The 19,928-nt window shown below is 44.5% G+C and overlaps 2 protein-coding genes across 3 annotated transcripts; both read right to left on the bottom strand.

Annotated features, from left to right (window-relative positions):
- Window positions 1-638: 638 nt before the first annotated feature.
- LOC120642433 (UPF0481 protein At3g47200-like) lies at window positions 639-4,634 on the bottom strand. 2 transcript variants are annotated; one of them, XM_039918949.1, is made up of 3 exons: window positions 4,460-4,634; window positions 1,779-2,383; window positions 639-1,676 (listed from the first exon to the last, which is right to left on the bottom strand). In XM_039918949.1, the coding sequence occupies exons 1-3, from the start codon at window positions 4,593-4,595 to the stop codon at window positions 912-914; spliced, it is 1,506 nt and encodes a 501-aa protein (XP_039774883.1). In that variant the 5' UTR covers window positions 4,596-4,634; the 3' UTR covers window positions 639-911. The 2 variants fall into 2 exon arrangements, with proteins under 2 accessions (XP_039774883.1, XP_039774882.1); XM_039918948.1 differs by having other exon boundaries at window positions 1,779-2,389; window positions 4,460-4,633.
- An 11,878-nt stretch (window positions 4,635-16,512) lies between these two features.
- On the bottom strand, window positions 16,513-17,873 carry LOC120642458 (sialyltransferase-like protein 3). The gene has a single exon (XM_039918989.1). It carries the CDS (start codon window positions 17,838-17,840, stop codon window positions 16,635-16,637), a length of 1,206 nt encoding a protein of 401 aa, XP_039774923.1. The 5' UTR covers window positions 17,841-17,873; the 3' UTR covers window positions 16,513-16,634.
- Window positions 17,874-19,928: the final 2,055 nt, after the last annotated feature.

Here is a 19,928-nt window from a genome sequence, read left to right as displayed (position 1 = left end):
AGTTCGACCATGGTTGTCGGCTTCGGATCAGATCTTTTCCCCAGCGGAGTCGCCAAAAAGTGTGTTGACATGTTTTAGCGCCAATCACCAAAACGGCAGAACCTAGATCAAACCTCCCGGGAGGGACCCCGTCGGGGAGGATCGATGCTAGGGGTTGCTCTAGCGTCGGCAGGCCACCTAGAGCTCCTCAAGTCGGCGTAGAGTCGAAGAGAGGCGAAGTTAGGGTTTGGAGGAGAGAATTAGGGTTTAGGAATAGAATTGCATTACAATAGTAGATTGGTTCGATTGTGAATGCGTCAATCGGCCTGGCCCCTTTATATTTATAGGGTAGGGTGGTCTTAACTCTTGTACAAGTCGAATCCCACGAGACCCCACACAAATCTGGAGTTTTATCTCGGATTCAACTAAACTGGATAGTCCGATACAACCCGCCGGATAGTCCGGTACATGCCACCGGACTATCTGGTGGCACTGGTCAATACAGGCCTGCCCAAATACGTGCTCAACAGAGCCATGACTCGGTGGTCCTGGAGACAGACTGTGCAATGTTGGCGAGCATTATGCAAGCGAAAGGGGAGGACAAATCGGAGCTCTGCTTTCTGATTGCTGAACTCCGCGAGTTAGGTAAAGAGAGAGTATAATCGAATAGCACATGAATTAGCTCAGTTGGCTAGACAGAACACAAAAACTACAGTCTGGTTGGGACAGGCACCTGCGTGTCATAGAGCTCCTAACCACGGATTGTAATATTGTCTCTGATTAACCGCCAATACAAGTCTCTCTTTATCCGCATGCAAAAAACTAAAATAATTGATAAATTGTGAACATTTTTGAATAAGACGAGTGATCAAAGTTTTGTGAACGGAGGAAAAAACTTAGATGGGCACTTATACTGGTCGGGTCAGTAGTAGTCAGCCCTCGTCCATCATCCTGCGCTGCGTCAATCCGTAGATGTTGCGCGCGACCGTCATCAGTAGGAAGAAGGTACTGCCCGCGAGGGAGATTGGCGCCCATGGGCTCCTGAAGTACTTTCGGGCAACGTACGCCCGCCACATGCTCCATGCCGCCTGGCAATGGGTCTCCATCCGCTGGTGCACCTCCAGCAACGGGCTGTCCTTGGGATACACATGCAGGTCAGCGTTGAGGCTCTCAAACAGTTGCACCACCTTCTGGCTGTTTCCCAGCGCGTTCCTGATGATACTCTTGGACTCCAGCAGGCTCACGTCCTCCACGGACTTTACCACGTTCGACATGAAGAAGACGTAGCCGGTGACCGGGAAGGACGTGAGCCGGACGTGCAGACGCTCGAACGCGATCAGGTTCAGGAAGATGGGCTCGGTTAGTTCGTTCACCGACAGTATCGGTAGGCTTAGGACGCGGCCGGCGCACCTGACGCTCCTGACGCTCTTGGAGCTCACCATCCTCAGCTGGACACCTGCATCGTGTAGAGCCATTGCCGAGATGTCGCCGGTCGGCGTCAACATCGGCGTGTCCTCGACGTTGGGCAGGCCGGTAGTGGAAAATGGTTCCTCGCCGCCTTGGATTTGGATGCGGCTATAGCGGAAAACGTCCAGGGGGTGTAGCCGTAGCCGTCCTTCTAGGTTCTCAGGGCACTGGGTGCTTGGGGAGAGGAACTTTAGCACCATCGCGTTGATTGCAAGACCTCCGCCTTTAACCTGGAAAAATGCATGCATGAAGGTGATAAGCCAATTTGGCTCACCATAGCAACAAAAGAAATGCTTGCATAATATATAATAATACACTGATTGATGACGTACCGCTTCTAGTTTTTTGCTGCCCTCAACGGCGACGATCTTCTCCAGAGCGAGCAGTGGCAGCTGGTTCTCGATCAGGAGCATGTCCCGCCGGACGTAGGGAATCGTGTTCACATGGGCGTGCACGCCGAAGATGGGGTCGTTGGCGTCATAGTCACAGAGCTCTAACCCACCAGTTGCCATCCTGATGACCTCCAGCATGAAGTACCCATCAATGATCATCGTCTCCACGAACCGCCCGCGGTTCTGCTCGCCGGACCATTCCACGGGCAGGTCGCAGTACATGGATTCCAGCTCATCCGCCGCTCCGTTCATGGCCTCGATGAAATCCGCCAGCGGCTTCGCTCCGCGCCGGCGGAGGCAGTGCAGCAGCACCCGCCGCTTGTGCTCCTCCATGGGCAGGAGATGATCCTCGCCGTGGTGGAAAGGACCCAAGGATACCAGCTGCGGCGTGTAGCTGCCTCTGCTGTGATCCCTGATGCGAGTTGGGACCTGGTAGATGCAAGCCGCACTCCATTTTTCCAGCTTGTTGGATCCTATGGGGACGGACAACTCCTCTCGCGGTACCCAGCTCCAACACCCTCTTTCTTCGCTGCCGGCAACAGCCTCTATTTCTTTTGTTATGTCAGTCCCACCACTAATACACGTTTACCAACACAAAAAGCTCATGTAGTAAACTTAGCCTGGTCCATCGGATTGAGTTTGTGGACATGTGCTCGTATATATATTATTTTATATATTTAAGAACACAAATAGAGGATCTGTTTATAGTGTGAGAAATTATCTTACTCCTGCTAAAGTTGATTCTTCTCGTGCGTTCAAAGTGTGCCCATGGCAGCATATATTCATCATCATGCAAAAATTTCTTTTCTTTTTCTCTTTTTTTATTTATATGTTTAGCAAACTTGCTCACATGCCAAAAAATCCTAGCCTAATTAAGCTGTGAAGTGATTTTTGACCATACCTTATCCATACAATGTCGTCAAAATTAATCTATACCTAAATAAGCCATATAGTGATTTCACATGTGCAGCTAATTCTAGAGTGGCTGAAAAATGAATGTGAGGCTCGATGTCATGGACATGTCGACATAGGCTAACAATTATTCTCCATGTGCGTAATTTAATTACAATTTTAGAGGTTAGTTTAAATCATTTTTAATAATGATAGTGGGTAACTTAAATGCAACTTTAGGGGTTATTGCAAACCATCTTTAACAATGGTATAGCGGGTAATTTTTTTAAAAACATAATAGATCCGGTGGCTATTATTGTTTAGGGATATTGTACAGACGGCGGTTGGATGTTTCTGATTATTGTGAGAATTTCTATGATTTACTTTTTTTCTAACACGTTCTAGCGAGGATTAATATAGAGGCTCTAAAACAAACCTCAGTAAGATTAGTAGCAGTAAAATTAAGATATGATTTGGACGACGACGGGTAATGTGTGTGTGGCGGTGGCAAAAGAATGGCAGCCTTTCTGTCCTTTGTGCAACTGCTGTTCCTTTTACAGCTGAAGCTCAAGGCGTGGGTGGCCGAGTAACACGTTGGACTGAGGCGCCGCCGTGCTGCCGTCGGTGAGTGAATGTTTCTCACAGGCAGTTCCGACCCTGAAGGTGCGTAATGATGGTATAGTGGGTAATTTAAATATAATTTTAGGACGTTATTTTAAATCATCTTTAATAATGACATTGTGGGTAATTTTTGCAAAAACATAATAGATCTATGGTTTTTATTAGGGTTATTTTAAATCATATTTAATAATGGTTTCGTGTGTAATTTTCGCAAAAACATAACAGATCTGATGGCTATTGTTGTTCGAGGATATTGTACGGCTGGTCTGATGTTTCTAATTATTGTGAGAATTTTTATGTTTTATATTTTTTCTTAGCGCATCTCGTAAAGGTTAACATAGAGTCTTCAAAAGAAGCCTTCAATTAATAATAGTAAAATAAGTAGCACACTACTGGCGCATAATGCAACATGTGGTTGATATGTATAGAAGAAGTTGTGTCACCACAAAACAACTCATATACCACCCGATGTCACCAAGGGGTGTATATGGATGTGCAAAACACTGTTTGCGCACTGTATATAGAGTGGGATTTGAAATATAAACGGTGGGATAGACGAGCTGCCAGCTGCAAGCAAGCACAAATTGGATCTTGAAAAATAAAGACAATGCATTTAAAGAATAGTTAGGAAAAAGAGTGTGTATCAGCCATGGCAGAAATCTAATTTTTACTAGAATATAATATATCAACTCAACATTTTTTGCATTATAACCAAAGTTTCACTAACTCGGATCAGATATTAGAATAAGGTCATGGTCTATGTCGAATGTGGCTGTAACTATAGATATGTATTGAGTACTTGAGTAAAAGAAAACATATTAAGAAATATACTATTTTCTAACAAATCTGTAGAGATCTATTGAATGAAAATATAATGAAAAAAAATATTTATGAATAATTCATTGTGGAATAATATGTATGTATGTATGTATATGTCTATGTAGTGCACAAGGGAAATGTTAGCCGCCCCATCTCTTTACAATTATCTAGCTAGGTTAAAAATTCGGATGTGGAAGCACACGACACGACACATGCTATGCACACGAGTCATAAATATTTTTTTTCACAGTTTAATTCGAAATTGGGCCAGTGGGGGTTGTGAACCCTACCTGTGCTGAGCCGTTGCCATGGTTCAGGTCCTTGTTCATTCTTCGCTCCGTCAACAGGCTCGATGAGCACCACAGCATCAGCTCGCCCATCCCGGATTCCATCAACCGCTTGCTTAGGGACAACCACACCCGACATCGATTTCGATCCCAGAGAAGTGTGGGTTTCAATGTGTATATCTGTGTGTAGTGGTAGATGGAGTGTCTCTCTATATATATGTTTGCGAACAGAATGTACCTAGCTGGCAGGCTAAGCAAAGGATCGTTGCAAGCAACGAATCGACCAACTTTCACATCCAAGGAAGGTATAAATAAAGCGCAATGATGGCTTTTGCAGTAAGATGGGTCCGACGTAGTAGTGTTTATCTAAGGCGGTGTTTAGTTCATTCTGCAAAATTGTGTAAAGATGTAAAGAGGTCATTTGAAGTACTAAATGAAATCTATTTGCAAAACTTTTTACATAGATGGGTTGTAAATCACGAGACGAATCTAATGATGCTAATTAATCCATGTTTAATCAATAATTAGCGGATGGTTACTGTAGCATCACTGTTGCAAATCGTGGATTAAGTAGGCTCATTAGATTCGTCTCGCGATTTACAGCCCAACCATGCAAAAAATTTTGTAAATAGACTTCATTTAGTACTTCAAATTAGCAAGATTTCGTTTCACTTTAATGCGTTTACGACTTTTTTGCGTTTACATGTAAAGATCTAAACAGGATCTAAATATCACAAACTACACATGCACCTCAATCAACTTTACACGCTCTGGCACAACATTTGTGAAAAACTTTGATATGGTAATAATAAAGTTCATATATAAAGAGGTCGAAAGTTACAGTGACATGATAGATTGAAGTTTATTAGTTTAAGGCCAACGAAAAAGATGACTACGACCAATGACTTTGAATGGTTGCGGTGTCCGGCCCTTGCAAGCAGCAGGGATAATGTGTGGGGGATTAATACCCCCACTCCTTGGAAAAAAAAAACTATCCGTTCTTTGGATCCGTCTCGGCGTGAAATAGAACCAGTACTAATAGAAAATCAGTCCCGCTTTGAAATGTTGTTCCCCCAAAAGAGCTTTCAGTCTGGGTTGGTGTTACCAACCGGGACTAAAGGGTACCTTTTAGTCCCGGTTGATAATACCAACACGGACTAAAGTCTATGTAAGATGTAGTCTCGGTTGTTACCAACCGGAACTAAAGGGTACCTTTTAGTCCCGGTTGGTAGCACAAACCCGGACTAAAGCCTCACCAACCGAGACTAAAGTCTTCCAAACACCTACAATAAAAGAAAAGCATCCCCCATGTAGTCAGATGTGGTAGTGAGTTTTAATACCAACACGGACTAAAGTTTATGTAGGATGTAGTCTCGGTTGTTGTTATCAACCGGGACTAAAGGGTACCTTTTAGTTCCGGTTGTTAACATAAACCCAGACTAAAGCCTTACCAACCGGCAATCGGGACTAAAGGCTTCCAAGCACCTACAATAAAAAAAAAGCATCCCCTATGTAGTCAGATGTGGTAGTGAGTTATATTGGTTGGATGTATCTTGTGTGATGCTATTGGTCTTGAGTTTGAACCCACATACTTTTTCACTCTTTTTACGAACCATCAGTACCGGTTGCTACAACCGGGACTAAAAGACATAGTCCCGGTTGGAAATCTGGGACTTAAAGGGGTTCTCAACCGGGAGTGATGGGAAAGTAAGCTGGCAAGCCTAGTCCGATAGGAGTCGGAGATTCTCTAGTTGATCTACAAACATCTGTTGTAAACCAACTCGGTTAGGATACATATGGAAACCGACGTGTAACCCTAGCTCGTCAGCCTATATAAGGCGAGTTGATATGTCAATACATAAGTTTGATGTGTGTGTGTGTGTGTGTGTGTGTGTGTGTGTGTGTGTGTGTGTGTGTGTGTGTGTGTGTGTGTGTGTGTGTGTGTGTGTGTGTGTGTGTGTCAATACATAGTAAACTTATATATGTCAATTGTGTATTTGGTTTACTTATATCCAGATGAATTCTCCTTAATTTCAACAAAACAGCAAACTCGTACTTGATATGGTTTTCAGGAATTGAATTAGACATGGTATGGCTATTTGTTCACAGCAGTAGGTTTCCAAACAGTAAACTATTATATCCAGATTCTTAATATTTCAGTTTCAGTATAGAAAGAGAGGTGATGGCATTGCCCTGATATACTTAAATACTTGGATGTAGTTCTTAGTGATTTAGTGTTATGATGCAAAGTAGCCACTGGAATCTTCCTTGTATCTTGCTTTCTATGAATGGCTGATTGTGACCCTTCAAAGTTGAAACCTTTATGAAAATGATCCCTAAATGATTGTTCTCTGCTTGCTAAAAAAGAAATTTAATTGGCCATGTGAAGCAGTAGTTCATGGAATTTGTTATGAAACACACTTAGGTACTGCAGTAGTTCTCTCCTGTTAATCCAGCAATGCTGCAGACCCACAGGAAATTCACATGTTTTAATGCAGCATTCCGAGCATACCTTATATATATCCAACAACAACAACCCACCCCATCACCACCACTTATCGCTGCGGCCTGTGATTCGATAGAGAAGACGAAATCATAGGCAGAGGCAGCAGCAATAAACCAGAAGGTTTAGCTGATCTGGGCTACAGTTAAACCTGGTAACGGTTTGGTTCGAAACCAGATTTTACAGTTTGGTTTTCCTTTCGGGCATATTTAGTTTGGTGAGAAATGGGCTGAGATAGTGAGTGGGCTGGTTCGGTTTGGTTGAAGTGCTTGAATGGATTGGTTTGGTGTCCATGTTTCGGTTTGACAATGATCTAAAACTGTGGGTCAAGACCGCAGGCTGAACCAATCATCCTGCCCCTAGGGCTCGATGCAGCCGCCGACACACCATTGCTATCTAATGCTGCGGTGGCAAGGTGCTCGTCCCTGGGCCTGGCGGCGGCCGTGTTGCAGCCTCAAGCGGAGTGCGGATGACAGCCCTTCAACTCTGCCAGTAAGCCATCTTCCATCCTTGATTTCCCTCCAATGCGATTTATGGTTTCTTTCCCGTCGGTGGATTTGGCCTTGTTACTTTTTCCTCTCGATCCGCTGATTTTATATGGATTAGGCCCTGTTTGGATGTTTTGTACATTTTTTCCGCCGGTTTTAGCCCAATCCAGGTGTAAAATAATTGGGCTCACATGTCATCAAAACAATATTTTTGGAACTAGCCTGTAAAAATTTGCGGGACAGTATTTTACACTGGTTTTGGGCTCAAAACCGGGTTTACAGACAGGCCCTTATGGGGAGCGATTCAAAACATCCATGCTCCTGTGAGCTCCTTAGCAGGAGCGGTTCGTAACATGAGCTGCTCCTGCTAAGGCCTTTATAGAAGCGGTTCATGTTTTGCGCTGCTGCTATGGAGGCATTTCCAGGGGCGGTCATGCAACCACTCCTAAAAATGTTAATTTAAGCGCTTCAGAGAACCGCTCTTAGAGAGGCCTCATGCACCGCCTCTGTTGTGTGTGTTTTGTACTAGTGCTTGTCACCCGAATTCTAGAAATGTTGTATTAATTTGATGTAATAATCTTCGAATTTATGTAGTTGAGATTAATATCTCGATACTCCATATAGCACAAAAGAAGTTGAGGGGAACCTTGAGCCCATGCAGCACAAAAGAAGTTGAGATGCTCCATGTAGTTCTTGGATTCATATATCACTAGTATACGTTGCCATTTTTTTCCTTGAAATATAAAATGATTTCTCCGTGGCTTCAACTTAGCTTCCTAGTGCCTGCCATGCCAAGTGTCTGCATCTCCTAAAAGCGGCTTCAATCATGTCGGTGACATGCACCTCATTTATGCATGAGCTTTCCGTGTGCCAAGGCTGGTTTCACTTTAGGGTGCCTCAAAACATTGGTTGACACTGTTTGATATAAATGCTGCACTGTAGATAGAGAGGAGAGTACTTGAAATAGTATTTTGAGGAAGAGAGATGAGGAAGTCATTGGAACCAGAGATACTTAGGGGGTGTTTAGATTGAGGGACTTCAAAAAAGTCCTAGGGACTTTTTAGTATTTAGAAGTATTAAATAAATATTAATTATAAAACTAACTGCAGAACCCTGGGGCTAAACTGCGAGACGAATCTAATGATGTATCTTAATCTATGATTAGCGAATGGTTACTGTAGCATCACTGTAGCCAATCATCGATTAATTAGGCTCATTAGATTCGTCTCGCGAAAAAGCACTCAGCTGTCAAAAAATATTTATAAACAGATTTTATTTAATAATATAAAATAGTAATATTCCTTTTGATGTGATAGGGACTTTTGGAAAAAGTCCTGGAGCCAAACAGGCCCTTAGGCCGTGTTCAGTTACAAAATTTCAAATTTCAAATTTTTTTTCCGGCATCTGTATGGAGACTTAAATTTAGACGAAATAAAAAATGCATTGCGACTGCTGTATGTAAATGGCGAGACGAATCTAATGAACCTAATTAGGCTGTAATTAGATGCTAAATTGCTACAGTAATGCTATAGTAAATGATCTCTAATGACGGATTAATTAGACTCGTTAGATTCGTCTCGCGATTTACAGGCGAGTTCTGTAATTATTTTTATGATTAGTCTATGTTTAGTACTTCAAATATAAAAAAATATCTTTTCAAAAATTTTACGGACTGCGACTAAACACGGCCTTAATATATTTACAACACACATAAATAGAAGTATAGAACTAGCTAGTACAGGTAGCAGGTCCATAACTCAATGGCATGATCACTTAGGAAGTGCACCTCATTTATGCGTGAGCTTTCTGTGCCCGCCTTTGAGCTATGAGATGCCTAATTTATATATAGCACACATATATAGAAGTATAGAACTCTCCGTGACTTCAACTTAGCTTCCTAGTGTCTGCCATGTCAAGTGTGTGCATCTCCTAAAAACGGCTTCTACTGTAGATTTGATTTGTAGCAGCGTTCCCTATTTTATATTAGAAGCGGTTGAAAAATGCCACCATTTTTAGAGTGTGGAGTCTAGGTCCCACAAAAACAACCGGCTCTACAAATCGATTTACAGAAACGATGTGGGTTACGAACCGCTCGTGCTATTTTTAGAAACAGTCCGTAACACATATCATCTATGTAAATATTTATTTCTAAAGACGGTGTACATTACCGACCACTTGTGAAAATACATATACTTTTAGATGCGCGGCACCCTACATACCGCTGCTACAGATTAATTTTCTAGAAGCAGTGCATTGTGTGGACTGCTGCTAGTAGAACTCGTATGAAATTTTAGATGACGAAACTGCAGCCCGCCAAACAAATTGAAAGACAGGCAGCTGGTCATGGCGGGCCCAGGCACCACCCACTCCCTTCCTATGGCTTTATTTATCTGCCCCTTTCTCCCTTCACTCACATCAATTCTCTCTTGCCTCGTATAGCCAGACTTCTTACAACTATTCCCTTAGTCTTAAAATACTAGTCATTTTAAAACCACGAGCAAAAATTTGAATGCTCATTTCATTTAAAAATTTATACAAAGTTTAAAAATTAAGTTATATTTAAAATACTTGTGATTAGAAATATAATTATAAAAAATTAATATTATTTATAAAACTTTTTTAAATAAGACGATCAATTGAAAATTTATGTGTGGTTTTAAAATGACTTTTTTTAGGACGGAGGAAGTAATCATCAAGTAGCCATTATTGCCTCTTTCTTGTACTTCTCTATCTGCTGAAGTTTTTTTTTGACGTCTCTCATCTGGGTACAGCTGTAGCATCTATTCATACACTCACGCACGCACCACCCAACACACGCACATACCACACACACCACATGTGTACAACCAGACCTACAACTACACACAGATACGAAGACTGCGTACCGAAACCTCCAAGGCTCCGTAGGCGACGAGCGCGTCACAGTCTTTTTATGGCTCCACGTGTAGAAATTATTGTGCAACACTGTTCCCGGTGAGAACACCATCGTCGAACCCGGGGTTCGAACGCTGGTGGGCAGCGTGCCCACTGGCAGGCGCTACCAACCGAGGTGGAGCTCGTTCTCCTCTCTGCTGAAGCTGGTGTAGAGGTTTGGCGTGCAATGGAGGGCAACGGCATCCGTGAGCAGTGTCGAGCGGCAACCAGCCTCAACGACACGTGAAGTTGGGTGGCTGCGGTCTGCAGCGGCGAGGCGCCTGCTTTTTGTGACGATGAGCGGTAGCGGGAGAGCGGGTTGCTGCAGGGTGGTAAGGACAAATAGCGAGAGCACTTTTTTTTATTTTAACCCCCGGTTAAATAAATTGTAAAAATGATCCATCGCCGAACTATTTGCACAGCGTGATTAATTTTTTCCGCAGTAAGACATTGCGGCGCCACGTCGCAAGGTAAACCACATAGCAACTCATTTGGGTGTTCTATACTGGTCTGTCACGTCATTTTTGAGGTCAAACTATTGCGGCGCAACTGTTCATGGCGCCGCAGCACTGTGCACTTTTTTATTTTAACCCCCGGTTAAATAAATTGTAAAAATGATCCATCGCCGAACTATTTGCACAGCGTGATTAATTTTTTCCGCAGTAAGACATTGCGGCGCCACATCGCAAGGTAAACCACATAGCAACTCATTTGGGTGTTCTATACTGGTCTGTCACGTCATTTTTGAGGTCAAACTATTGCGGCGCAACTGTTCATGGCGCCGCAGCACTGTGCTGCGGTGGCGCCGCAGACTTTTTGTCTTTGTAAAATTATATCTTTTTTATATGATGTCGGATTGAGATTCTCTTTATATAAAAATTATAGCTCTCGATGAGATCTACAACTTTGTAGTTTTGAGTTTTCTCATTTGAGATCATTTAGATACATGAATAATTTATTTTTTTCTAACACAGACTGTTGTAAGGAAAATGGCCACATATGCCATATTTCCATATAGTTGTGTTTTGGTGATTGATTGACAATCAACACTTGGACTAATGAACTTGTTTAGATGCACATTCTTAGATGTTTAGGTCTAAGATATGACAATGAAGAAAAGCCGAATGCAAGGCCCGAAGGCCCGCCCTAACGGGGATTTCGCTACCCGGCTAGCAGACGTGGGTCCAGAGGGAGCCGCCCCTCATAAAAATAGATATATATATATATATATATATATATATATATGTTGTATTATCTTACTATTACTACTAATTAGAGGTTCTAAAAATAGCGCTACTTTTAAAGCACGCTAGAAAAAAAGAGAAATCCTATAAATTTCTAAGAAAAGGAAGCATCTGACCATCCATCAAGTAGTATAAATAATACTAGCCATCGGATCTACTCTATTTTTAAAAATTTCCCAACATGTCATTATGAACGACTATTAAAATAACCTCCTAAATTTTTATATAAATTACACGCCATGCCATTATAAAAAATCATTAAAATAACGCCCTAAACTTTTACATAAATTACCCACCATGCCATTATAAAATAATGCCCTAAACTTTTATATAAATTACCCACCATGCCATTATCAAATATCACTAAAATACTACCTCAATTTTTCTATAAATTACCCATCATGCTATTATGAAAGATCATTAATATAACCCCCTAGATTTATATATAAATTACCCACCATACCATTATAAAATATGAATTGAAATAATCACGAAATTTAAATATAAATTACACACCATGATATTATGATAGATGAATTAAAATATATAAATGTGAATCAAAGTTATCCCCTTATGTACCTATAAATTAACTATTTTGTTATTGTGAAATATAATTTAAAACAACCCTTTAAATTTACATATAAATTAACACTGTGATATTATAAAAAATAAATATCAATTAACTAGAGTTATATAAATTTCTTATGTATTATATAAATTTTTAATATAGAATTGAAGTTAGCCCGTGCAAAGTACGGGGTTGATGCACTAGTAACGCATAACATCTAAGATTTTAATCCGTGCAAGAGCACGGGTTAATAGACTAGTTAATATAAAATCCTATAATTTTTTAAATTCCAATCCAAAATTTCAATCTGCCATCTTCCTCCTCCTCCAGCAACACAGTAGAGCATCCCTGCGCAGCGACGAGTGCAGAAGTCGTAGTTGTGTTCTACCACCGCCGCAGCGCTGAGGCCGAGCAGGTCCGCCTTCCGTGTACGGCCACGCATTGTCCCTCTAAGCTGACTGAGAACGATGGAGACTCGAAGCAGCATCCTACTCACTGAGTCTCCCATTCCGTTATTGGAGGAGGCCGTGTTGAAAGATACAATGCAAACTTGTAGAAGGTTCTACAAAAATCAAGACATATCATGGCATAGTTTCACCATGCTAACATAAGCTTCTAGAAACTTCTACATGGGCCATGAGAAACCATGAAGCTTAGATATTTTCTCTCATGGCAATATTTGGATTTTTCTAGATTTAGATATTTATGGAGAAAGTTCTAGAGTGTAGACAAGTGGCACTCATCCAATGGCCATGTGTGGCCTATATAGGGGGTGCCACCCCATGCCATACCACACCACTCCACCCCACACACATCCAAGAGTATGGTAAAAGAGTGCATAGATAGAGTGTGTAATAGGATAGCCACCTCAAAGTGTGAAGTGTAAGAGCCCTTATGTACAAGTTTTGTGAAGTAATAAAGTGTGTTCTTGTAAGTGTCAGTCTCCCGGTTAGACTATATAGTTTCTAATTACTTAGTTCATATATTGTGATCCATTTGAAGGTTAGCTCTGCCTTCCAGGATCACAAGGTCAGGCTTCATCTGAAGGTTGGCACTGCCACCCGGAAGCCAGCTTCATCTGAAGGTTGGCTCTGCCACCCGAAAGCAAAAGGCCGGCTCTGCCACCAGAAGTGCACTAAGTAACTAGAAACTAGAAAGGACTAGCCGACTCAAGTGTGAGTTGGTGTTGTGTATAGGTCCTCATAAGTGGGTGTCTAGGGCCATCCCGTTTCCAACAATTGGTATCAGAGCCGTGCGGTCCGAGACCGTCCAAAGGAGGCTTCAGTGAGCACAGGGTGCTTACTGTGTTTGGTGCTACATCAAGGCGCTAAGGGGAGACTCTGCCGGAGCACAATCAGGTACTGTGAAGCTAATTGGTCTGGGACCAAGAAGCTTACTTGACGCTGGGCGTCATTCATCATGGCAGATCTTGTTGGCGTAAGCAGTGGGATCAAGAAGCTCAATAGTCATAACTATGGCTATTGGAAGACCTGCATGGAGTCCTACCTACAAGGTCAGGACCTATGGGAGGTTGTTGCAGGAACCGAAACTGTGCCTCCACCATATCAAGGCTGGAAAGGCTATGTTTGTGCTAAAAACGACCATTAAAGAGGATCTACTAGAGCACATATGGGATGCAGAGACCCCGAAGGAAGCTTGGGAGACTCTAGAAAAATTATTCTCCAAGAAGAATGAAGCACGCCTCCAACTCTTAGAGAAGGAGTTATCAGGTATCTCTCAAGACACTCTGACTATTGGTCAGTATTTCACAAAAGTAAAATCTATTTGTCGAGAGATATCTGAGCTTGCACCAGATGAGAAGGTTGACGAGGCTCGTATGAGGAGAATTATCATCAATGGCCTTAGACCCGAATATCATGGGTTTATAGCCGCAATAAGAGGTTGGCCTACTCAACCTTCATTGGTGGAGCTAGAAAATTTGTTGGCTAATCTGGAGGAGTTAGCCAAGAAGATGGGCACCATTACTATAAAGGAGCAGGAGGAGGCGCTCTTCACAAATAAGAAGAAGGGTCCACCTCGGAGTCAATGGGAGCCAAAACCAAGATGGTCAGATGGTGGCAAGCATCACCCAAACGAAAGAAGTGGTTCTTCAGGGGGAGCCCATGGACGAGAAGACCAGCCGCAACAACAGCCAAGAAGAAAGAATGATGGATGCTACAATTGCGGTAAGCAAGGTCATTTTGCTCGAGAATGTCGATTGCCAAGGAGGCGCTTTGAAGGGAATGTGAGGCGCTTTGAAGGTAATATGGCCACTACCACACAAGAGAAGGAGGAAGCGTACATCAGCGAAGAAGAGTGGGATGTTGAAGCTGGGTTTTCTCAAGAAATTGAAGAAGATGAGTTGAAGGAGGACATGGAGGCACCTGCTTTTGCTAGTATTTTTCGTTAATCTCTTGGAAATGCTCTCATTTCTACTACAAACTAGAATTGAAGAATGTTTAAATGAATATGGAAACAAATTTTAGGTCAGCAAAAAATAAATGCTAAAAATACTTGAAAGGAACCCATAATCCAGGCGAGGTCTCACCTTTTCTAATTGCTAATGGTAGTGGCAAGCTTTGGATTATACTTTATATGAACATGAAAGGAATTTCCTTCATGAAATAGTCTGAGTCTTTCATGTATTGCACCATAGAAATTGAGTCCTTTATGTAGTGCACCATAGAGTGGTAGTAAGGAGAACTGTTGTTGCCTTTAACAAATCTAAAATATGAGACATGTGTTGGTAAGTACAGATTAGAGGGTTGCTCAATTAGATTTAGTTAACTAAATTTAAGGGCTACCATATTTCGACGTCTCAAGAGAGCTCTAGTGCATAACCTGTCGTTCTGTAGAAAAAAACATGTCGCTGCCCTGTTGGACCAGCTATCCTCTGAGCTACCGGAAGCAGTCCAGCCTAAAGGCGTGTTCACCTCTCAGTCCTTCATAGGCAGGCACATGCCCCTCTCTTCATCCATTGTGGTAGGAATATGCCCAGTCACAGATGCGTGGATCAACATCCCTGCTGAAGGGTGGATCGATGTCCCTAGAGATGGGAGCATCGGCGCCACTGCCGATGGATGCATCGAAGCTTGTGGCGACCTCGAATCACCTTTAAATTTGTGAAACTTTTTATAAGGATACAAGGAATGAAGATGAATTTATTTTGTATAAAACATATATATAGCATTTAAGACCTTAAAACACATAGGTCGCTGTTATGAACAATTACTTCCTCATAACAATTACTTCCTGCAATTATAAACTTGGATAATTCAAAAAGAAAACATACATATAGTAAGAAACCTATCGTCCCAATTTAGGTCCATAAATATATCCTTCCAATGAAAAAAAGTGTATATGTTACCTAAACACTTATGCTTGACTAGTAATTAGCAGCAAAAACATCTCTAAGTACAAAACTAAATTTCTTCACAATCGGTTGTTGGACATTCCACCGACTCGCCTTGCTAATGGGTTGGGTTGAGATGGATTTTATGGGGTGGATTTTGATGTGTGGGGTGTGTTTAGATGGGTTGCATTAGTTAATAGAGCAGGTTCTATGTAAGTGCGGAGTTGGAATGGGTTGAAATGGATACTCTGTGCGAAGCAATATAATTGGATATAAATGTGGGTCCCACATTGAGAGCCGGACCCTGAAATTAAAAACCACGCGTTCACACTATAAGATTGTATCAAAATTGACTGAAATTTGTTGGAGATGATTTAGTATGACTTGCACCTACTATGTGTAAAACAGTCTGGTTAGAACTTTACGTGAGTCCATTAAGAGTTGGACCCTAAAAATAAAACATTAGGTTCACATTATAAAATTTTATTGAAATTAACTAAAATTTGTTGGAGATGACTGAGTATGACTGGCAGCTACTCTGTATATAGCTGGGTGACTAGAACTACACGTGGACCCCACGTCAAGAGCCGGATCCTCAAAATAAAACATTGTGTTCACACTATAAAATTTTATCAAAATTGTCTGAAATTTGTTAGAAATGATTCAGTATGACTAGAATTTGTTAGATATGATTCAGTATGACTAATAGCTACTTTGTGCAAAGCTGGGTGGCTACAACTATACGTGAATCGCACATCAAGAGCCGGACTTTAGAAATAAAATCTCACGTTCACACTATAAAATTTTATCCAAATTGACTAAAATTTATTGGACATAACTCAGTATGATTGATAGTTACTACTCTATGCAAAACAGTGTCGCTAGACGTATATATGGGTCCTACGTCAAGAGCAGAGCCACTAAATTTCTGTATGTAGTAGAACCTATGCATTTTTATATGTTACCCATTTATAATGGGACGGGTTAGTTAGAGTTGAAAAATTAATAAATTGAATTGGGTTGGGTACATATATTAGTTTTGAGTTGGGTTAGGTATGATGTGGGTTTCAACTCAGCAGGGGCACCGACGCGCCCATTGTATCATCATGGTCATCGGTAGACCACCACCGGCGGCAGCCTGAAGCCGGAGTCCCTGAGGAAGGGTATCTCCTCCGGCCGGGCCTCGAGGTCCCGGTAGAACTCGTACTCGGCCTCGTAGTCGTGCAGGTCCAGCTCGCCCCGCTGCAGCGTGTGGTAGTGGTGCCGCGCGCCGGGGTCCTTGCCGAACCCGAACACGGACACCCGCCCGCACACCCCCGCGGCGGCCACCACCGCCTGCATCCCCGACGAGTAGTGGAACATGCCCTCCTCGTGCCGCGTGGCCCACTCCGCCGCCGGCCGCCCCGTCTCCCGCACGAACCGGCGCAGCGAGTAGTACTTGACCAGCCGCGCGCACAGCGCGTCCAGCCGCGGGTCCGTCACGGTCACCGGCGCCGCCGCCTCCGCTCCGGCCGCCGGGGCGGCGCTGCACACCGCGTGCTCCACGAAGTGCGCGGCGCTGCACATGTAGGTGAGGATGGGCACGCGGTCGCCGTAGGCGCGGCAGTGCCGGCAGCGCCCGCCGCGCGCCGCGCACCGGCTCAGCACGTTGCTGTTGAGGAACGCGAGGCCGGTCCGGGCGCCCACGTGGCGCGCGAGCCAGCTGCCCTCCTCCCCCGCGGGCGCGTTGTTGAGCCGGACCACCAGGTCGTGGGCGTCGATGAGCGCGCCGTGCTCCCGCGCCAGCAGGACGCCGCTGTTGCCCACCACGGCGCACGACGCGTACGGCCGGCGGCCCTGCTCGTCCCGCTCCCGCCCCGCCCCGGCGTACCGGTCGATGGGCCGCTTGATGAGGTCCACGAGCTCCGCCATCACGCCGGGGTCGAAGAACCGCTGCCCGGCGATCCAGCCGCGCAGGCGGCGCACCGCGGCGTCACGGTGCTCCGGTGGCGCCCGCGTCAGGTTCCCCTCGAGCAGTGCCTCGGCGTCCCGCAGCACCGCCGCCGCCGCCGGGTCCGCGGCCGCCAGCTCCGCGAGCGTGGCGTCGACGACGTAGTCCCCCGCGTCGCCGTCGCGGCTTGCAGGAGCCTGGGCGTGGCGCAGGGAGCACCGGAACATGAGTAGCATGAACAGCGCGACGAGGAGCGGGAGCGCGACCGACGGGTGGCCCCACTGCCTCTTCATCCCGGAACCTTCCAGATCGAGCTGAAAGCAGCCGGCGCGCGGCGGTGCCCTGATGTGAAACCCTTTAGCATCGAGGAGTGTCCACGACGCCATTTTTATACGCCACGTGAACCCGTTTCGAAGTTTGCTCGGGCGGCACGATCCAGTGAAGCCGATGGTCGCTTTCATGTGGCCCCCGGTTTGCAAGGTTGGAAGACGGCGTTCCAACCCTGGGCACGTCCGCTAGCTCCTGCTCCCAGCTTTGCGTGCGTCTCCTCCCAGCTCAACGCAGATGCCAGCCACACCGCCCGGTCCGTGGATGGCTTGGCGCGGACGCGACGGACGGCTGGGATCGTCGAGGACGAACCAAACGCAGTGTTGCGTGGCGGTAATGGCCGCGTAAACTAATCGAGACCCTCCTTGCAAGTTGCGGCAGGTTGATGTGGGCGCAGGCGATGCGGTGACAGGAGGGTTGGCGAAGGTTCCAAACGCGGCCTCCCCCGGGCGGCCGTGTTTTCTTGGCCGTGATCAACTAGTGCGGGGGGAGGGGTCGGCGTCACCAGCGAGGTGGAAGGGTGGTGGGAATCCTGCAACCTCGTCGTCGCCGGCACGTCGGGTGGAAAGATACCGGCGAGTCTAAGATGAGCTGCGGACCGGGGACCTTCCCCTTCTTGCGTCCGGAACTGATTTTGATCCATCTTTGCAGTCACACTTTTTCTGGTGAGAATCTCATGTACACTTGCATGTTGGAAGGATGGAATCTTTGAATCCTAGGCTCCAGAGATAAAGTTCATAGTTTGGATGACACACTGCAAGATAAGTTCGAGTTCCGCTAGCATATGCATAGCATTACTCCATAGTTGGGATGCTTGTTTACTGTAAAGAACATTAAGTAGGTAATAATTTAAGAGGTGCAGAGGATAAATTTTGTGACTGAAAGCACCTTTTCTGGATGATATGGATTTGGATGGACAGACAGTGATCTGTAGGCTGTAGCCTGTGAAGGCGCCAAACTTGTGGTGCTGCTCTGCCAATCATGTTGGCCAATATACGTTGGCTGGCGCATATAGTGCGGTCTCGAGTTAGGAGCTCGTCAAGACGTCCAGTAGTCTCCTTGCTGGGCCGGAGCAAACTTCCCGTGTTGTAGCCTGCCTAAGAAGAAGATGATCGTCCTTTCAAGAAGACGACGACGTGACGACGATGACGACTTGATGAGGAGCAAATAATTCCACGCGAAAAAGCCAGCCGCCGCCGCTGCCGCATCACGAACGAGACCATGCAGAGCCGTCTCCGCCTGCTTTTTATCGACTATATATATATTGTTCATCAAAGCTTCAAAAGAGAGAATTTTCGATAGGAACGAGGCTAGACGAAGTAAAAAGTGTATGGAGTTCGGACGGGTGTGAATCCAGGATATACACTGTGTGATATCAATAAGAAATAAAATTTTCACATCAGTGTGCGCGTCGCGGAAACCAATTTGAGACAAGTAAAAAATTTCGCTGTCAACGTTGGCTGCTGAGGAGGACCATGTGAAAAAACTTGACCCGTGGGGAAGGAACGCCCTCACAATATTGTATTAAGAAGATCTTTTTACACAGGTTAAGAAAATCTTCTTACACAGTTTACTATTACTAAGGCAAAGCTTGTGCGCATTCATCAGCACTGCCCGTGTCAGTATGTTTAGCAATTATCAAGCAACCGAACAACAGCCAACAACCATTGCATAGAACTTGTCCTGCAGACCACTTATGCTTTGGTTATTGCCACAATTAAAGGAACGTTTCTGTCACATCCCCTGTAAAATCCCCTAGTTCCCAGTCTTCAGCAACTTGACCGATAATACAGTTGCAGAATGGGAGCATGTCCACTCTGCATACTTGTAATTTGTAAACGGTCCTCACACAGTCACACCGGCGAAGCCAGGCAAGTGTAATTAACTAGCAGGAACCTTGGAATAGACTTGCGTCTGATAATGATTCGCTCCCACAGATGACACTATTACAAATCATATATTAGAGCCAGTATTATAGTGAGCTGTAAGTAGGCCGAATTCTATGTGGAGGAGAGAGTGAAGAGAAAGAAAAAAACGGGCGTCCTGCTTGCCGCCGGCTGAAAAAGATGCTGTGACTTCTGCTCGTGGACCTGCACCCAGCAGCTGGCTTGCAGTCTGCTACTGGCGTCAAAACGAGTGCATTTCAG

Source organism: Panicum virgatum, chromosome 7K, assembly GCF_016808335.1.
Source record: "Panicum virgatum strain AP13 chromosome 7K, P.virgatum_v5, whole genome shotgun sequence".
NCBI classification, from domain to species: domain Eukaryota; kingdom Viridiplantae; phylum Streptophyta; class Magnoliopsida; order Poales; family Poaceae; genus Panicum; species Panicum virgatum.
The sequence above is the reverse complement of the archived record's forward strand: the minus strand, read 5'-3'. Positions and strand labels throughout refer to the sequence as shown.

Excerpts from the sequence above, each read along its gene's own strand:
- LOC120642458 (XM_039918989.1), bottom strand. The coding sequence starts at position 17,840 with ATGGCGTCGTGGACACTCCTCGATGCTAAAGGGTTTCACATCAGGGCA.
- LOC120642433 (XM_039918948.1), bottom strand. The coding sequence starts at position 4,595 with ATGTCGGGTGTGGTTGTCCCTAAGCAAGCGGTTGATGGAATCCGGGAT. Across the intron at positions 2,390-4,459 it reads ATGGCAACGGCTCAGCACAG|AAATAGAGGCTGTTGCCGGC; the intron begins GTAGGGTTCACA and ends ACATAACAAAAG. Across the intron at positions 1,677-1,778 it reads GCAGCAAAAAACTAGAAGCG|GTTAAAGGCGGAGGTCTTGC; the intron begins GTACGTCATCAA and ends GCATTTTTCCAG.